Source organism: Curcuma longa, chromosome 4 (assembly GCF_044706935.1).
Source record: "Curcuma longa cultivar G26 ecotype Majalengka, Jawa Barat chromosome 4, ITB_CL_G26_1.1, whole genome shotgun sequence".
NCBI classification, from domain to species: domain Eukaryota; kingdom Viridiplantae; phylum Streptophyta; class Magnoliopsida; order Zingiberales; family Zingiberaceae; genus Curcuma; species Curcuma longa.
The window spans coordinates 16,829,137-16,850,022 of NC_133864.1; the positions used below are offsets into that span (position 1 = coordinate 16,829,137).

Below are 20,886 nucleotides of genomic sequence, written 5' to 3' on the forward strand. Positions count from 1 at the left end.
TTTGTAGATGCCAAAATAGTTATTTTATAGGATCTTTTTATCTCAATCATACAGTTAGTTTCCTGAAGGTTGAGTAATAGAAAATTGTCTTAGTAACATGTGGTCACATTGATGGTATAATGTAAAATTATCATTTCTTAGCACATCAAATGATTATCTTAATTTTTTATGATAATCAAACGTTAATGATTGATTAATTGTCATAACATGAATTAGTGAATTGGTAAGAAGAGTGATTTTGTATTGGTTCATGGCCACAATTTGTCAGATTTAGTAGTTGGATAATAAAGATACTTTGGCATGTTAACAGGGTTTGTTTGCATCCAAATCTTTCTTTGTCAACATTTGATCGCTAACACATTGATTTTGTACAGAAGGATTTAGTCGTAAATTTGTTTAATCTTCTTTGTCTATATTGCCTTGATGAGTGAAGTGTGTGATCTTAACTTATCTATATCTTCTCTGATATGCAGTTTGTTATATTAATTATGTTAAAATATTTGCAAACATTTAATACCCAATTCTTGCTTCCTGTTGTTTATACCAACTGTTTTCTTTATCTTGTGCTCTTTTAAATCCCTTTATATTGCTAAGCATACTGTTTGTTTCCAGACCCTTCCACTTGCACTGTTACTGTAAGTGTTCCAACTGTATTTGCAAGCTCAACTGAGCCAATATGTGCTTGTGCGCTCTATCATGACAAAGGGACAGAACCGTGGCTTCGCAAGACAAGTACAGATGCATGGCTTTCTACTGGAATCACAGAAGCAATTGATGGACATGATGGTTTATATAATGATCAAGGTGATATATATTGTCTGGTGTGTTATGAAAGTGGCACACTTGAATTTTTTGATTTACAAAACTTCAAGTGTGTTTTTTCTGTGGAAAATTTTATCTATGGAAAGACCCATCTCCTTGACAAATATGCTCGAGAACCATCCACAAGCTTTCAGGGTAGTAAAGGAAAAGTTTCTGAAGATTCTAACGACTTTTTAAAGGAGCTATCACGAGATATGAAGATAGTTGAGTTAGCTATGCATAGATGGCCTGGGCAATATACTCGACCATTTCTTTTTGCAATATTAAGTGATGGAACAATGCTTTGCTATCATGCATATTTGTATGAGGGCCTGGATGGTGCACCAAAATTTGAAGATGCAGTTTTTCCTCAGAAGTCTGCTGATGCTAGTAACATAAGTGGTTCCAGGCTTCGTAATTTGAGATTTGTCCGTGTTCCTATTGACATTGCTACTAGGGAAGAATTCTCAAATGTAGTTGCAAGGCCAAGAATTACAATATTTAAGAATGTTGGTGGGTATCGAGGATTATTCCTTTCTGGATCTAGACCAGCATGGTTTATGGTCTGTAGGGAACGTGTCAGGGTTCATCCACAGGTGAGCTGGAGTTCTGTTCTTTGGCTTTCCTTCATTTTTTTCCTTGAGGTTTTAGCTTTGTAATATTTCAAATGTTGCCTCAGGATAATTACCATAAATATTCTAAGATACAAATTGTCTCTGTCCTCAAGTTTTGTTTCTAATAAATGGTTTATGAATCACGATAAGAATGTCAAGGCTTAATAAACTTAGTTTATGGTGTTGGAAGAAAAATTATGGTGAGATGTGAGATTACCAGAGTGACCAATCTTCGGGATGGTCTCTAAAAGCCAACTCAAAGTGTGCAAAATATGACTCGTAAGCGTTAAGATTGTTTTTCGGTACATTAACTCATTTGAAAGCAATCATAAGGAACATCATTTCACTTCTATTCTAGCTTTGTTCTTTGTATTTTTTATTGCTTATGTTTAAATATAATTTCTAGTTTCGGTTAATATATGAGCACCTTATGGCTCAATACTCAATAGCTGAATGAAATTATATTGATTTCTGTGTAGATCTTCTTTAGCTTTGTGGATTAATGAGGATATATGATATATCACTGATAGAGCACCGAATAGGGTCTCATTTAGAAAATTTTGTTATTCCAAAATTTTAAGAAAGTTTTCCGTTTTGCATAGCAGTTTTTTTTAAAAAATAAGTCTCTATTTTTTTTTTTTTTTTTTTGGGGGGGGGGGGGGGGGGGGGGGGGGGGGGGGGGGTATTAGAGATTCATCTGTATAACTAAGTTATAGTTTTTACAAAGAACTAGTGTCATACTAATCAATAAAAGGGGTTTAGCATTAATTATCTTTTTAATTAGTTATACTTTTGTTCTTCGGTGACTGACAGAGGTGAGTTGTTCATGGTGCTACATCAATTGGTATCAGAGTATTATGTTACAAGTAATTGAATACAAGGGATCTCAACCCTTTATAGACTGACAATGAGACAAATTCTTAGTAAAAATATGACCTGACTATCCCAAAGAAAAATTAACAAATTCCCAAAATAAATTTAAACAACTTTTTTTAACATTTAAAATATCTGGAATTTATATTAGACCCTAACTACATCAATCACTAATAAAAGAGTCACCAATTTTGATATTAATATTTCTAGTATTTTTTTGAAGATGCTGTAGTTGGATTGTCATGTGACTTGGTTACTGTAAAGGCAGAAAAAAAAAGGTCTGTTCATTGAAAGGAATATCACTTTACGATTTATGGTTTTATATCACTGATGGTTGAGCTTTAAGATGCCGTTTTTCATGTTTATCATCTAACACAAAAGATTGTTCTCTTTGTTCTATCTAAGATTCCTCATTTGAATCTCTGTAGCTCTGCGATGGCTCCATTGTGGCCTTCACTGTTCTGCACAATTTAAATTGCAATCATGGATTAATATATGTTACTTCAGAGGTAATTGCAAATTGATATTTATAAGTTCCTTTAAGTTGATTTTGTTAATTTGATTACAAGGAACACAAAACAAGTCACATTGCCTTTTCTTCTTAGGGTTATTTGAAAATATGCCAGCTACCATCTAGATGCAACTATGATAATTACTGGCCAGTTCAGAAGGTGAAACTAGCACAAGCATCTTGCTTTCTACATCATTTTAGTATTTGGAAGAACTAATGCTGTTAGCTATTCTGTCAGATTCCTTTGAGGGGTACCCCTCATCAAGTCACCTATTATGCTGAGAGCAACCTGTATCCACTGATATTATCTTTCCAAGTAAGCTATCCTCTGTATTGGATTTAAATTTCTGAAAAAATTACTCTTTTCTCTAAAGTATATCATAGTTCCTTGTATAGCAATTCTAGTGTTTAGTCACTACATTTCTTTTTATTTCAATTTCCTTGTTGATGCAATGAAGTTTTTCACAGCCTACTATGTGAAGTTTTTCACAGCCTACTTGTCAAATGCCTTCTCTTCCAAGTATAATCAAACAGTTAGTTTACGGGTTCAGACTTTGGAACTTGGAAGAAATGTGTCATGAAATTTGTAGTGAAAAAAAAAGTATCTGGAGATTTGTTAATGCTGCTGCACGTCATTTTCATGAAAGCTTGTATGCTCATTGCTTTAAATACCGAGTCAGGTTTTGATAACAAAATATGCTAATCTGGAAAGTTTACAATAGTTTGAAGATTTCTATTCTTTATGTCATTCTTCGTTCACGAGTTTAGTGCTTTGACACCATTATGTTGTTTAGATCTTGCAGTTCTCATAATTATGGTACTCTTTGGCAAGCATTTATTTCGGTTCACATAATTCGCTCGCATGGTTTTAGTATCAACTCTTTTTCTGCAGGTTGTTCGACCTCTTAATCAAGTCCTTAGTTCTATTGCTGATCAAGATATTGTTCACATGAATGACAATGATAATGTCAACTCCGACGATCTTCAAAAAAATTATACTATCGATGAGTTTGAGATCCGCATTTTAGGACTTGACAAAGCTCAAGAACAATGGGAAACTAAGGCTACAATTCCGATGCAAACCTCTGAAAATGCTCTTACTGTTAGAGTGGTCACATTATTTGTAAGTTGAACAAGAAATCAAAGAATTTTTGGCAGTTTATTTAACTTGACATGTTCTAGAATATGTTTTGTCCTAACATCATTCATCCTGAACATTTTCAGTCTGGTTTCTTTTTATTAAAATAAATTTCTTGTTAATAACTTTGGTATTGTCTCTGCAGAACACAACGACAAAGGAAAATGAAACCCTTTTAGCCATCGGGACAGCTTATGTACAGGGCGAGGATGTAGCTGCTAGAGGAAGAATGCTACTGTACACTTTTGTTAAAAATGTTGACATTTATCAGAATGTGGTAATTATTCAGTAAAATAGAAAGTTAATTTTGATTAACTAAATAAAGCTTTACTTTCTGAACTTGGTTTGGATTTTTTTTAGTTTTGCTGATTTTTTTGTCTGACAGGTTTCTGAGGTTTACTCGAAAGAGTTAAAGGGTGCTGTGTCTGCCATAGCTTCTCTCCAAGGTCATTTGTTGGTTGCATCTGGTCCAAAGATCACTTTGCACAAGTGGACTGGTACTGAGTTGAACGGGATCGCTTTCTATGATGCTCCTCTTCACGTAGTGAGCTTGAACATTGTAAGTATGTTTTCTTTTAAGACTTGAATCCAACTATACCAGAAAGCTCGTAGACATTTGTTTCTATTTCAGAATTTTGGCAGAAAATTGCTCGAGGCATATAAACTTTACATATAGTATTCTGTCTCCAGTTTTCTGGACTTTTATCATTTAGTGCTACCATTGCTCAACCAACACCACCATTGCAATGTATTCCATGACCCATTTTTGAAGAACTGATTAATTTTTATTGCATGGGCTAGGACATAGAAATCTAAAAATGTGATCATTGTGATTCATGATAAATTTTGCAGGTCAAAAATTTTATCTTGTTGGGAGATATTCACAAAAGCATCTATTTTCTTAATTGGAAAGAGCAGGGTGCTCAGTTGAGCTTATTAGCCAAGGATTTTGCTTCTCTTGATTGTTATGCAACTGAGTTTCTGATAGATGGAAGTACATTGAGCCTTGTAGTTTCAGATGATAAAAAAAATATTCAGGTAAGGTACTCAACTAGTGCTGGTAGTATGCTGGATATTTGATTAACATTGTTAACTAGGTACTTCCCTTTTTCCACAGTTTTTTTGGTTGTAATGCAACATGTGTAATTTGAACAAGTATATGATAGTTTCCTAATTAAAATTAACGATTATTCTACTGGTCAGACATCCTTATGAGTGTGTTCACTGGTATATGACTCCGATAAAAGATGTCTATGATGCATGTGTTTGCTGTATATTTTCACAGAACTAGCCATTATCTAATTCAGCGAGATAATATGTTACTAGATTGCTAGAATTTAGGTAGAAATTTGATCATACTTGCAGTCAAGCACCTGAGCAACTGTTCAATGCTTTAATATTCTGTTGCAGATATTTTATTATGCTCCAAAAACTTTAGAGAGTTGGAAAGGGCAGAAGCTTTTGTCTAGAGCTGAATTTCATGCTGGGGCCCACGTGACAAAATTCTTAAGGCTGCAGATGCTCTCCACCTCTTCTGATGGAACCAATATAACTCCTGGTTCTGACAAGACCAACCGGTTCGCCCTTCTTTTCAGTACGCTAGATGGGAGCATTGGTTGTATTGCACCACTGGATGAGCTAACATTCCGCAGACTTCAGACTCTGCAAAGAAAACTAGTAGATGTTGTTCCCCATACATGTGGCCTGAATCCAAGATCATTTCGCCAGTTCCGTTCACATGGAAAGGCACATCGTCCTGGTCCAGATAATATGGTGGATTGTGAGCTTCTTTCCCAGTAAGGATTCTTTTCTTCACGCCTATGATGAGAATACCTGGTAAATTAGTTGCAAAGATGTTAGATAACTATATGACTACTTTTTATATCAAAATTTGTGCTGCTCAAAGTTCCTTTTCCTGTGTTTCGATGATGGCTTGTTAATCTATAATTCTTCGGGTATAGATAGATCTATTTGATTGATGTATAGATAATATTTGCTTTCAGATCAGATTTCTATTCAAGTTAAACAGCATTAAGGTGGGCAATCCCTTGAAACACGTAGGAAAGCAATTTTGTTACCCAATTATTCTTATCAAATTAAGTTTTAAGAGCAAATACTATTTATTACCCCTGAGAAAGCAACCACAGTGTATAATATATACAAGGACATAACATTTTGATGAGCCTTATTTAGCAACACAATTTAGAGATTGGGAAATAGGATTAGGAAGGAATTTGTGCTATTTTCGGTAGGATATTGTCGACTGCCCAAGTTGCATGCTGTGTTCCAGGCAGGAACTGTTCCTTGAGAAATGAGTGGAGAAAATTGTTGATTTAGAGCTGCAAATTAGCAATAGATTTGGTTTGGTTTGATTCTTACTTGCCATTCTAAATGCTGTACAATCTTTTCCCATTTCCAGGTACGAAATGCTGCCACTAGACAAACAGCTAGAGATTGCTCAACAGATTGTCACGACTCGTTCACAAATTCTTTCAAATTTAAGTGATCTTTCACTTGGCACGAGTTTCCTGTGATCAAATGTGCATTTTAAATGATCCGGAGCTTCTCTTGCATCAATCTAACGCAATGAACCTGCTTTCCCATGGGATGCTCTGCCCAGTGGCATGCTAAAAGGAGAGCAATTTGGTATTCTAACTGATCAAGTGTAGTTTGATGACGAGACCCTGGTGATCAAGCACAATTCATTGCGGATGAATGACTACTACCAGATGCTATACTTTTTAGTATTCGCCCAGGTAATTTGGTGAAATGCAAATTCACCCGCAAAGATGATCACCAGGAGTTGTAATCCTTTGTGTTGCGTTACTGGCATTTCTCGTTGTGATTAAATTCTTTCCTGAGAGTCGTGAAGATAATTTTGTTTGTGGTAGTCATTGATGAATGCTACCGATGTTAATTAGCACATTGTTCTTTCATTGGCACCATTTTTTATCCGTATTGGTCATGCATCTTGTTCTAGTAAACGCCATTAAATGCCAATGTTAATTTCCAAGCAGTTGATAATGATATCCTAAATTGTTCATGCATCTTGATAATTGACAGACATCACGTAGTAGGTACATTAGGACATCGTATCAGTGAATTTTTCAGACAAGACAAATCCAAATACAACGAAAGTAGTAACAAAGTGAATACAGACAGCCATCACGTAGTAGGTAAATTAGGACATCGTATCAGTGGATTTTTCAGACAAGACAAATCCAAATACAACGATGATACAACTCATGAACTTACTTCTCTCTCCCTCCCTCCCTCTCCACATTGTCTCAGTCTTTATCTTCAATTTGCCTTATCTTTTATTTTATTTTTATGAATTACTAATAAATGTAACATTATCCAGCTACAAAATTATGAAGGTGAGGATCGAACTAGACCGCACTATGTTTGCAATTGCATCTGTGCTTGATGCAAAATTTTGCTAGATCGAGCACATGACTAGGCCAAGTCCAAGTATGACTTGTGACGACAACTAAACCGGCACCAACAACATAGTGCGGTCTTACTAAATTACCCAAGTTTATTTTTATTTTAGATTTTAATACAGAAAAACAATCAGAATCTTACTAAATTACCCTTCTTTTTAAAAAGAAAAAAAAAAAAGAAAAACCCTACATATTATTTTTAAAAATTTTATATTTATTATTGAATTTCTGACCTATCAAGTCAGCCTAGACCCTAGCCACGCCTATCACAGCCCGAGCCAATCATGTCGCGCTCATGGGGTTAGGGTTGGGATAGACCTATATATGTTGTGCTTGGGGTGGCCTAGTTTAGTCTGTGCCTGCCAAGCTTGGTTGGCACGACCCTACCTATAATTAGTTTTTTACCATTTGTGAATGACTGTTACTCTACTCGATGATACGAGTAATACAGACAGACCCAGAACTTAAGTTATATGCAGTTACACAACAAAATCTAACAGCATTGAGAATCTAACATCATGTCATTAGTGATGATTATTTGAGGGCCATTTCCAAACATTTGAAGATTTACCCCTTCACCATTTACAATGTACAACATCCCCTTTGTTAAGCGTGTGAACTGCCGTGTTAAGAGAGGCCTTAAACTTCCACTGGAATTAACGAAGATTATAACAGTGCCTCCTGGTTCAGTACAAATTCAGTTTCATATCATAGAAAATAGAAAACTGTAATTGAGATAGATATTCAAGGAAAAGAATTTCATTGAAACACACACCTTTGTCTGCACCTTTATGGGCACCATTTGAAAGTCTTGATCCTCTTTATTTCACTGTGGTAAACAATAAGATCATTCATATAGCTCCCTGACTTCTGCATGGTAACTCCCATCCATTTTCAGGTTAGCTGGTGATCTTCAGAAGTCATAATGATTGTCTACCACAGTGCTTCAAAATGCAAGGATGGTATTTTAGCAAGGTGATGTTACTTCACAGCAGCTCAAGAGTGCAAAGGCTACACTTTCTAACTTTACACGGTTGTACCCCTTTTTGGTGAAACCAGAGAAGAAAATTAAACTCAACATCCACCTATTCTGTAAATTCATTTTCAATTTTTGTAGCCAGTTCTTTATAAATTTCTCCAGAGCAAGTTTTCTACTGCCAACGTTTCGTAGCTCTGGCAGGCGACGGTGTTCTGACATGGTTTGTGCCTTTTCTTGAGTCTGACAATGTAAGCATTTTCAGTAACCGTAACTAATGGAAAGAAAAAATTATATTTAAATAAGGATGATAGAGCTTCTTCTTCCCCAAATAAAACTAGTCTTTACGACATGAAAAAATATTATATAACTATATCTTTACGTCTTCTTGAGAAACATAACAGTGATATCTCCATTACTTGATTATTTTTCTGATTACCAATCAGAACAAAAGGTAATATATAAGCACATAAATTGCGAGAGGAATAGGACTGGATGATTTCTGGAGGAACTTATAATGTTAGCTATGACATGGAACTAATTCTAAATGTAGGCCCAACTACCAATTCTCTTTAGAAATTGTTTGTTAACTACATTATACTAGACATACTCCAAGAATTAAGAAGACTGATTATTTAAACACTTAAGAGAGTGAGAGACTGGGAATTCTTCAGCAAAAAAGGTTGAACACACAGGTGATGCAATGGCTGAAGGTTAAACTTACTTGAAGGCTTCAATGCATCGTTTATCTTTGGCTGGGAGACTGTGTCCTGTCCAATCGTTTTCATCGGTGGTTTAGGTATTCTTGCTGGTATCTTAATCCTGCATTTACCATAAGGAGCATAACAAGTGAACAAGAAGTTCGTTGAAGGATGTAAACAAGGGAAGATTTAAAAGTATTAACTCTTTCTCTTTAGGAGTTTCTGATGGTTTCTTTTGTTCAGGGAAGAGGGAGAACTCTACGGCACAGTTCCTTGAACCATCTGTATCTGCTACCATGGAGGAGGGTAGCTTGTCAGATATGTCACTTAACCTCTCCTCTGCATCTTCATCATGAATGCCTGAAAGCTCTACATCAGCAGAACTACTACGAACCAGTTTCCGTACTGTTGGAACTGACAATCCTTGTCTCCTGTATTTATTTTCTTCTGCAGACTTCTGTGAACTAGATTCAGAATGATATCCATTCTCTGACTTATTCTCATGATTTTTGGTTGTCTTACTTTTGTTCACTAGCTTTCGACCCAATATTTTTTGTTTTAGTTGTACCGTAGCACCTAAGATCGAAATGCCACCAGGAGGGGAGGAATTTTTTTTCAATAGGCCCTTACTATGCCTTTCTATTTTTACATCAGGAGACTGTGATCTGAGAATTTTCACTTGTTTCAGTTGTTCAATCTCCTCCTCTTTCCTTGCAATTGTATCTTTAAGTGATGCTACCTGCAATTCCAAATCAAAGATCAGAGGGACATTCTGGACTTGGTTTTTATCAATTGACTTAAAAATTTAATTAGTTACTCAGATCAAATCAAAAATCTTGTTATTGATGGCTTGGTTAACTCCAATAAAACCACCACTTGGGTTATATGCGACCTTGTTAGCTACTTACTCAATATGAATAGACCTTGGGAACACAATATGCAACAATGTCCAATATGAAAGGTTTGTTTAACTCAAAAAAGTTACTTGATTGCATTTGCACAAAAATTGAAGTTAATTACTACTCCGAGAACTAGTATCTTGAAATTTTCAAGATTTCACAAGTTATACACTTTTATGTTGGTGGATATTCCCTGATCAAATAAATTGAAGCTTTCATAAGTTTGCCATCTTGGATGACTGGTGAACCCTGAGACTGAGCTTTACACATATTTTCTTCAAGTGGCAACATGTTAAATTGTTCATTGTCAGAAAACACGGAAACCATTGATATTTGGTAATTTAATATCCAAGCATTACAATTGATAGAAGGAAATGCTGTTGAACATCTACTAAAGTTGTAATTGAAAAATCACTCTCTGAAATTTAATTGTTTTGGATACACAAAGGGAATGTAACTACAGTTTTGTGCAGTCATCCAAAACTGAAAACCAAAAATATCAAACTTACATATTGAGCTGAAAATTTAGATCTATCAGTTTCAGCATAATAAATTTATATTATTTTGATGAGTTGTGATGTTGTATGTATTTTGTTTTTTGGTTTACACATAGGTTTGGTTCATTATGGAAACATTGGTTTCCATATTAGTTGTGCTTTGGTTTGAATATCTCCAACAAAATCTTGAGTTGGTTTATAATTTTCTTGATGAATTGATAAACGGAAGTGTGTCCACCTCTAACTAGTCTAGTTTATAAAGTCATTCTGCATCATGATAAATAATTTGTGGTTGAAATTTTTGTTCCAGATATCTTTGTGATTGACATGAAAATGTTTCAGTAATTTATTTCAGTTCAAAAAAATGGATTTCGGTTAATGTGTGCTCTTTCTTTAGTTGAGAGGAAAACTTTATAGTTTACTGTCATTAACCATAAATGCCAAACTGAGAAAAAAAACAGTACATTGCTACCTGTTCAATCAAGTCTCTAACTTCTTTGCCCTCTTTTTGGCACCTTGCTGCACCTAACTCGACCCCAGAAACCCTTTCAGCAAATTTCAAGGTACTTAAGGTCTCTGAGTACGATCCAACATCTGGATTTATCTGTACAAACATAAGTGTCTTAGCATGTCCACCTGCATAATTAGTGTCTAAGTCAGGAGTACAAACACAACATTGTCACAATCTAAACAGGAAGATAGAATGGGCACCTAAAGCACTCTGCAGAACTTGAGTAAGCTTGCTGTTTCTGTATGGTACATGAGAGCTTTTCTGTGATAGAGCAAAGATAACATCCCCAAGCGCAGACAAAGATTTATTGATATGTTGTGCTTCCTTAAGCCTATCACCAACAACTTCAGCACGGTCAACACGCTCACTTCCAGCAAGATCTACCAGATGAAGGGAACCACGCAAAGTAGTTTCACTTTTCAAATCAGTTCCTCGAATATGAACAGTAAGAATACTGTAACAAAACACCATATGTAATTACTGTAAAACCAATGAGATAATCAAAGGATATAATAATATAACTGCACATAATTGACTACAAGCTAGAACCTGTGTGATCGGCTGCTTCTTTCATTTAAAGCAGTGGAACAAACGGCCCTGTTTAGATGTCCTATTTTCATTAGTTCCAGGACATCTGAAGTTGTTTCAACAGGATGGATAGTTGCATCTGGGACAGCAAGCCCATTGGGTTGAGTAGTAGGCATAATGCCAAGCGTGTGATAGTTAACAGGAAACAATTGAAAAAAGTGTAGGGAACTGATTCCAAGAATCACTAAAGAACAGGAAGAATGGGGAAATAACTGATAACAGAAAGAAAAAAAGGAAAATTAAATGCCCTAAACTGAGATATTTTATTCACATAGAGTTCCAAAGGTCTTCCTAACATGAAAAGGCAGGCCCTAGAACATACAATGGTAAGAAAGCTGCAGAATTAAGGATATCTCTGTTGTGAGCCATGATTTGCAAGGAGATCACGCACTTGCTCGTTATATATTTCAACCATTTGAACACTCACTTCATGCCTAAAGGTGCCATTTTTACTCCGAGAAATATTAAAAAGGTCATTCAGAGCACGATAGTTTACACCCCAGTCTTTCTCAGATCCTCCATCAGGTCCTGTCTGGAAAAAGATTTTAGTTTCACAATAGAATAATTCACCAAGGGTCAGTAAAATGCTGAGGAAATTTCATTTTCGTTGAACTTCAACAGTCGAACTAAAGATGAGAGCAAGATGAACTTAGATTCTGCCTACCATTGTATATGTTTTCCCTGATCCAGTCTGACCGTATGCAAAAATACAAACATTGTAACCATCAATAACAGATCGTATTAAGGGCCGAGTGTCTAGGAAGACCTCCTCTACATGCATGAAGAAAAATATTTTAGATAACAGAACAACTCTGAAACTACATAATCATATGCCATACTATTATCCTGAAACTAATAGCTACATGGATCAATATGCATATAAACCAAAAAATCTGCTCAGTCACAAGATCAGAAACCTTGAGTAGCAGACGGATCAAACACCTTGTTGAAATTGAATATTCTTTTACCATCTTTTCCTTGTTTACTTGGGTTTACAAGCACTAGCTCACCATTCTCACCGATATGCTCTACACTTGTTTGTCTTTTATTTTCTTCAGAAAGAAATGGCCTTATCCTACAGTAAACTCTAATATTTCCTGTCATAAGTATAAACAAACTAAGTCAAGAATTTAAATAGAAGAGCAATAGTAGACTGTCATGCTTAACGAACACCTTTTAGTTCCTGGACCTCATTATATAACTTCCGGTTTTCTGCAAGAACTTCATGATAACAGTCTGCTGTATCTGTTAGCACTTTCATCTTCTCCCCTATATGAACCAGAAAGATAACTAAAGAAGGTCAGGACATGAAAGTTAAAGTATTCATTAGCAAAAGATTTTTTACCAAGATTAGTGAATTCTTCGGACCATCTTTTTTCTGTATCCACAATTTCATGCTTCATAGAATTATAGGATTCCCTCAAACCCTGGCACAAACACCTGATTGCTCATTCTTTATCACATAAGGACAAAAGCAGTTGAGAATGAGCAGAAATACCTGAACTGATTGCAGAAGTAAAACCATGAAACTTTGGAAAATGTCTTCTTTCTTACTCCAATTTTGAATTTTAGAGCTTGTCTCTGCTTCTATCTGTTGTATTTTTTCCCTTGATTCTGATAGTAGACATTCAGCCTCCTTCAACCTTTTCTTTAACTCCAACTCAGAATCATTAGCATTTCTTTCTAGCTTCTGAAGCTGTTCTTGATATGACCTTTTCATCGTTTCTAAAGTCTGCTTAAGTTCTGTAACTACTTTGTCTCTTTTTTCTTTATCCTTGATTATTTTAATGATATCTTCAGAATGTATCTTCTTTTCTTCAGTTTTGGACTTTTCATCCTGTAGGACCATGATTTATAATGTTGATGAGTCGATACAAACACTTTGATATTTGCCTAAGAAAACTTCAATCAGGTCAAGTTGATCCAGTAGCATGCTTCAATTTCATGGAAAGATCCCTATTTTATACTGTTTGGCCATGTATTAGGGGTAAACTTTGAAGCTTGAAAGATAGTCTTTTTTATGAAGCTTTCGTTTGACAATTATCCAAATTAGAACATTGACTTTGTCTGCAGGTATTCTGTATGTGGTTTGACCATGAAGCATGAGTTCCATCGTAACTAAGGATATTCTAGGCTACTCTGGTCAAGCATCCTAGCTGTCCTTCAAAATATCATCAAGATTGACTACAAGTTTTGAAGGGAGGGATAGATCTAATAATAATGCAAGCCTGAAACGGAGGGTTATATGTAGAAGTCAATGTCCCATGCACCATCTTGGCTTATGTTGTGTTGGATGAAAATAGGAGAGAAAGAAAAGATATGAAATACATGATTGGTTTCTCTTATTTATTTGGAAGGAAATAGGAAAGAGGAAAGAGGAAGGAATTTAATTCCATCCGTATCCTGTACTTTTTTCTGCCCAAATGGAGTAAAAATAAATGGAAACAAATTTACACATCTCATAAGTACAAAAAAAGGCAAGTGTGAGTATCTCTCCTTTCAAGTTTGACTAAATAAACAAGGCAAATGTAATAGAGTCTAAATAAAATACCACAATTCATTTCATTTCTTTTTATTCAATTAAACTATTTTATTTTCCTTTTATTTCCTCTCCAAGTAAATACATCGTTAATGCAATCCAAAGATATCTGACAATGGCAATTTGGAAGAGATCAGAAAAAAAAGCAACTACACTTTCTTCAAGAAAATCAGATATGCCACAAGTGCAACTGTTCAAACATCACCTGATAGTACACTGGATAAAGTTACAGCCTGATAGCACACTCAAATACAATGTTGATTGTATGCATCTTGTTTCCATTGTTATGATTACAATTCCTGTTTTTCTCACTTTTATAGTGTCTCAATGGCCACTAAATAGCCCAATATCAAGAATGTTTTTCTTCAAAGTGATTCCGATGATGCGTATATGGTGTTGTTTAAGGTGTGTATAACCTCGTGTAACCTGAAAAAAATCTTTGTATGAGCTGAAGCAATCTCCCAATTCATGGTTTGGTAAGTTGCTCTTGTCCACTTTGACATGATCACAAGTGAGTTGAACCATTTGATGTTTCATATTACCTCTAGAGTTTGGAAAGTGTATCATATTAGGAGGAATGGATATTATATTATTTTAGGAGGAATAGATGACCCTTTGTAGATTATTATATTCTTTCAGAAGGAAATCAGATATCTTAGATAAGCAAATGACTACAGTTGTAACACTAAGTGTAGAGGTGATATATATGGCAGTGATCTTGGCCACATGTGAGCTTGTTGGCGCAAACAACTAATAATTGAGTTTGGCATTGAACTTGTTAAATCAATGAAGCAATATTATGATAATAATTTGTCATTAGAATTGCTCCACAATCTTTCATTAGAGGACAAAACATAGATTATCATGTTGTCAGAAAAAGGTACAATCCTATTTTTGTTAGTATCATATACTGATAGATGGGACTATCAAGTTCAACTAAATTAGAATAAATCTGCAAATAAATAAGAAAAAAGAGAGAGACTACCTTTAGCTGTTCAAGCTGGTTCATTACCATCTGAGTCAGGAAGAAACAATTCATTAGGTAGGACCAAAAAGGTCTGCATGCAATATCAATATGAGAGTAATACCCTGTACTGAAATGTAAGTACCTGTGCTTCTTCATTTGATGCATTTGCTAGTGTTTCTAGCACTCTGATCCTTGATTGAAATTTGTCTTCTCGAGCTTTAATCAGATTATTTTGCTTTTACAAAAAAAAACACTGTAGGATATAGATTTTGCTAGATATAACGAATGTGAAACATACTTTCTTACATTTCGTATATGCTCTGCTTGTGTTGCAATGCGCCTTTCAATCTCCTGTATAACCTTTTTCAGAAGGCACGCTACACGCTGGGACAAAAAATAGAGCACTAAAATCTGAGAAATGTTTCATTCTTATCAACATAGGCTAAAAGTGCGTACAGACAAAAAGTAAGTCTTAAAGCTGATGTGAACTGATAGTATGGAAACAAACTAAATTTTCCAATACATGGATACCTACATAAGGTATTTCGCCATTCCCCCTTTCAATACTTTCTTCAAGAATTCCATGAATGACACTTAAAAGAGATTGAGTGGGGGCATTCTGCAAACAGTGATTAATAAATATTTGTCAGAAATGATGAACAGATCATGTGAAGATGTAAGAACTTATTTGAAAACAAACCTCTATCATGGTAGCTTACATCTAAACTGTTTGATTTCAACATTTCTGCAATCTTAGCAGCAGGAAGTTCACTGTAGCGTCCTTGTTTTAGTTGGAAAACCTCATGGAACTTATGTCCGTTACGATCAGAATGAGGAGTTGATGGTTCTAACATAAAAAGAATTTTACTTAAGAAAACTAGGACAGAAAATTAAACCTAAATCATCTCTAGGAGTTGTGGAATCCCATAGGTTTCATGCTTTCAAGTGTTTATGACCATGATTTGTCCTCAATGTTTTGAAGCTTAAGCGGATGAAGGTAAAAGAGCATTCTTCTCTTCTCTAAAATAAGAAAACCTATGGGGAATCAAATGGAGAACAGCTTTGTTTAAACACATTTGAGATTGGAGAAAAATAATGAAGGAATACATCACAAACATGGCATAGTATTAACTATATAGTTCCACATCTGTCCTTAATTTACATAAATATTAATTGTACAGCTTCTAGAGTGTTTGCTATCTTATTTTAAACTAATAGTTTTATCGGTGACTATAATTATTCCCAAAACATTTATCTGTTGAGAGATCAACTAATTATACTTGTCTCTCACGAGTATGGGCAAGTGGACTGCTGCAGTATACTATAACAAGCCCCAAACATTACTGAATTAACAAGGGATATATTAATCTTAACAATGTTAATGACTAGTGGAGTTTACACCTAGGTCTTCTGGTTTTAATACCTTGTTAAGTTCTGTATATGGGCACTTATCCTACAAATTAAAGCAATTAGAAATTGATCCAAATCTACACTTTTCCTCAAAACTCATCCCTGTGTCACAAACTAGAAAAGATAGAAACCATGCATCCTTGCTCAACACATGGAGTCACTTAAGAGTGGGTATTTATTCTTTTTAAGTACTTACAGTCACAATATTGCAACTGGCAAGCTCCTTATCAAATAAAATTTGAAATTTGATTTTGGCGGACACATTCCAGAAATTTAAGCTGCTAAAACATGCCTTAATCTAGAGTATTATATTCTTAACAATATGAATGTTAAATCGTTAAATTAGTTTCTTTGTTTGGTAATGCAAATTAACAATTATTGGTTTTACAGTGTGATTAATTTCTACAAATAATAGTCGACAGTGGGGACTCATGGCTTGCTGTTGTATTATTTGTTACAACAACAAGAGTATTCAATTGGGGGCTGATCAACATTTTGTTTTAATTCACTAGTGGTTAATACTAGATCACAGTAGCTATAACTTCAAATGAATGTTTACAACCATACCTGAGAAAACTGGACTTGCTCGTAGCAGGTGTTTCAATCGCAAATCTACAAGGCTGTTTTGCCGGCCCTCTGCTGAATCTGCAGAATTTTCTGCACTATAATAATTATTCTCCCTGAAAAATTTTAGTGATTTGACCCTCTTGATTTCCATAGGTTTTGACCTTCGTCTTGCTTCAACCACATGATTCAATGGTAACTTTGTATTATCTTCACCAAAATTGCAGCTGAGATGATTCTTGAGACACCAAAGGCAATATATTACTGCAGTCATAGACCCCTGATTCCACAACAAATAAAAAACAACTTTAATAAAATATTTCGGTTGCATTTATTCGATCATTTGTTAGAGATACATCAATCTAGGTAGTCCTTTTAGCTTTTCGTGTAAAGGGGATTAGCTTGTCTGACAAAAAATCTTGGTTACCTAGCTCACACAAGAATATCACCAGAAATTCTATTACGACATGTACATGTCTACCTGTTCAAGGTCTGAAAGTTTGAATCCAGGCAATCCCATCTGCTCAACGGCCGAAATAAACCTAATTATACAATCAAAACGCTTCTCAGTTGAAACACGATTCCCATTACCAATCTGCGAAGTGTTTACGCAACAATTAAAAGAAGAAGAAGAAGAAGAAAGAATCTTCCACTGAAAACAAACATCAAAAACATTGCGGCCGTTATCGGTCAAGAATCCCACCACTTCCGATCCAAAAAGTCTGAACCTGTTGAGGATGCGGAATAATACTGCACCGTCGAGCAACCTCGCACGAAGGCCTTCCTCCGACGCATCGATATCCACGACGAGGTCCGGGAACAAGCCGTCGATCCATTCCACCACTTCAGCTCGCCTCTTGGCTGAAAAAGAATCAATCAATCCACCCACCCTCAAGCCGGCCGTTCCTAAAACAGAATGCGCATCCAAAAGCGGGAACGAATGGCGATCTCACCAAGTTCGTCGTCGATGTTCAGATTTTCCATCTTCGGGTCGGCGCATCCTGGTCTCGCCGGAGTGCGGTCGGAGTGAGACAGTTCAGGCGACGCCCCTAATTTCATGGGACGGGCTGGAGATCGGACAAGAGGCCGAAAAGATCCAACAGGAGGAGTTGGGAAGCTTGCAGCTTTCGATGGAGAGGGGAGGGGTCTGCGGAGGAGGGAACCGACATTGTCGCCTGACCCTGTGGAAGCCCGGGAACAACTCCGCCCTTCAAGCTTCTCCTTAACGGGCTACTGCTCATATCGGATCATTGCAGTTAGATCCGATACAGCCAACGCCCTCACACATTTCGACGTTCGTGAATCAAATTTGATTATTGATTATTTAATTAAATAAATAAATTTAAACACCTCATTTGTTATATGCACCATCAACGTTCATGAAGATTCATATTTATTAATAAAATTATTATCAATATATTAAATAAAAAAATTAAAACAAATAAATTTATATTTTTAAATTCAATAATCAATTAAATAAATTTAAAATATCAAAATTTTAAACGATCAAATATATTTAAATTGAGAATTTCATAATATTTAAACAAACTAAGTTCAAATAAATCTTGAATTTTTTTTAAAAAAATTAAATCAAATTTAAATAATTATTTTAAAATTTAATTCATTTTAAATTTAATTTAATTATTTTATTAAATAAATTTAAATATAAATAAAATTTGAAATTTTGATTTAATTATTTTATCAAATAAATTTAAAAAAATCATGATCCGATTTGGTCCGTAAATGTAAAATAGTCGCTTCATGTTTCCCCCATTAACAGTTTGCACAATTGTTTACCTTCCAATTATATTTGGGAACACTAAAGGGCCCTAGTGCCAATCTCTAGTGATAAGAAAAAATTGAGTCTCATAAATCTTCTTAACCTTTTCAATTCAAAGAACACTAAGAATGGAGAGTAACACATAGGATTTAAAGCCCAATTACTAATGGAGCCGTCAATTTAGATTGGATTTTATTGGATTGATCTATCTTGTGAAATAATTTACACAGATTGAATTAAAATTTTATCGACTCATTTGATGTATTCAGGTGCATTGATCCGCCTAAGCCCGTGATCTGGGTGAGTCGGTCCGAGATAGGTTTGGGTTGACTTGTAGGTTGAGAAAATTTAATTTTTTTAAAAATTTAAAATTAAAGAAGAAAACTCAATAGACTAGACCACAATTCAAACTTAAAAATTTTAATTTGATCGGTTTAAACTATAATCCAATATATTTTCTATACTTTTTTATTTTTTGACAAATTTGTGGGTTGACCCGCCTAATCGATAATCTATCTTGGATTGGATTGGATTGAGTTGGAGATTTTTCAACTTGTCAAGTTGGTAGGTCAGCTCGTTCCACCCCACTATATGATGAATTTCTGATGAATTTGTCTGCTCTGTCATTAGTTGATCCGTATGACAACTCTAATTACAAGGATTAAAATTAAAAAGATGAAAAAAAAATACTTAATAGGCTAATTGAATATTTAAGATCAAAATTACCATTGAAACTAATTTGACAATAATAAATTATGCCACTTAGTCAACATAATTTAAATTTTAAATGAATTTAATTAGTCTTCATTTCTATATAACGAAGATGATGACCATATATAGGTTTAATTTTTTTACTTTTATTTGAGTTGTAAGATTTAAATCTAACTTAGTTATGTTAGATCTTTTAGGATTTTTAGATTACCTTACTGTTATAGATAACGGGATAGTAACCACACATGTAACTCTTATTTACTTTTCAAATCAAAGTTCTCAACTTATCAAGATAGTCTGAGTAGATGTATTAATCTAAATCCTAAGATTGTGACCTCTTTTAGCTCTTATATCTCAAATAGGAGTGTCAAAAATGAATCCAATTCATCAGTCCGATCTGAGCCAACTTGAAAATATCATATTAAAGTTAGGAATTTTAGAATTCAAATCAAATTGGATTGGATTCGAAAAAAATTTTCAAATTCGAGTTGAGATTGAGTTGATATGAATTAGGATTTAAGATGTAGTTTAGACAATTAAACTCTTAAATTTAAATTCATGAAATATAATTTAGATAAGATTTATTATTTGTATTTAATTTAAAATGTAAGTATTATGTGTTTTGAATATTTTTATTTAATTATTTTATTAAATCAGATTGGATTGGTCGGCTTATCAGGGTTTGAATTTATAACTTTCAAGTTGATTTTGAATTCAAGTTAGGTTCGAATTGAAAATTTTCTATAGAAAAAAGTTACTTGTCATAATAGAATTCCCGTCACAAATGTTGTGACGGAAATCTGCACCATTGGATTTTAAAATTAAGATTAAATCCTGATCGTAGATTGAATGGATGATTGTGATTGAATGGGTGATTGTGATTGAACGGTCCAGATTTCCATCACAAATTTATGACGAGAATATGTTGTGACAAGTAGCATCACTCTTTTCTATAATAGTCTTGCTTCTCGATCCGCCCGAATTGACACCCATATCATCAAGTTTGAATTTTATTTATTATTCATCTTATCGATTTAGATTTTCTTTTTTTTCATTTCCTCTTTCAATTTAGTGGATGTGAACGGTGTGTGCCTAGAGGAGCTGAAGGTGATGCTGGCAAGTGGCAGCGAGGGAGGAGAAGGGGTAGCGTGCACCGCACGTGCGGAGCGTTCGGAACGCCCAAGACTGCTGCACCAGGACATACGGGAGCCCAGAGACGTGTCGGCTGTCAGCATACTCGGAGGTGTTCAAGAAGGTGTGCTCGACGGCGTACAGCTACGCCGTCGATGACGCCACCTCCACCGTCACCTGCACTGCTGCCGACGAGTATGTAACCACCTTCTGTCCCAGCACCGCCGCCGCT

The 20,886-nt window shown here is 35.0% G+C and overlaps 2 protein-coding genes across 2 annotated transcripts in view; one reads left to right on the forward strand and one right to left on the reverse strand.

The window, feature by feature from the left end:
* Positions 1–6,882, forward strand: part of LOC141826647 (cleavage and polyadenylation specificity factor subunit 1) — an 86,108-nt gene extending 79,226 nt beyond the window's left edge. Inside the window, exons 17-26 of the mRNA XM_074713913.1 lie at positions 613–1,397; positions 2,717–2,797; positions 2,894–2,959; positions 3,038–3,115; positions 3,692–3,922; positions 4,083–4,214; positions 4,323–4,496; positions 4,790–4,975; positions 5,348–5,733; positions 6,357–6,882. Coding sequence (XP_074570014.1) covers positions 613–1,397; positions 2,717–2,797; positions 2,894–2,959; positions 3,038–3,115; positions 3,692–3,922; positions 4,083–4,214; positions 4,323–4,496; positions 4,790–4,975; positions 5,348–5,733; positions 6,357–6,471 — 2,234 coding nt within the window. The 3' untranslated portion in view covers positions 6,472–6,882. The remainder of the gene's footprint in view (positions 1–612; positions 1,398–2,716; positions 2,798–2,893; positions 2,960–3,037; positions 3,116–3,691; positions 3,923–4,082; positions 4,215–4,322; positions 4,497–4,789; positions 4,976–5,347; positions 5,734–6,356) is intronic.
* A 1,278-nt stretch (positions 6,883–8,160) lies between these two features.
* LOC141826707 (kinesin-like protein KIN-14C) lies at positions 8,161–18,216 on the reverse strand. The gene is given in 22 exon segments (XM_074713988.1): positions 8,161–8,599; positions 9,081–9,178; positions 9,261–9,796; positions 10,926–11,089; positions 11,165–11,418; positions 11,514–11,678; positions 11,906–12,084; positions 12,217–12,323; positions 12,470–12,649; positions 12,726–12,821; positions 12,898–12,979; positions 13,051–13,389; positions 15,077–15,106; positions 15,201–15,293; positions 15,365–15,442; positions 15,594–15,677; positions 15,778–15,905; positions 17,036–17,312; positions 17,514–17,627; positions 17,736–17,893; positions 17,986–18,177; positions 18,180–18,216. Coding segments are annotated over 22 exon segments (3,444 nt in total). The 5' UTR covers positions 18,202–18,216; the 3' UTR covers positions 8,161–8,531.
* Between the last annotated feature and the right edge of the window lie 2,670 nt (positions 18,217–20,886).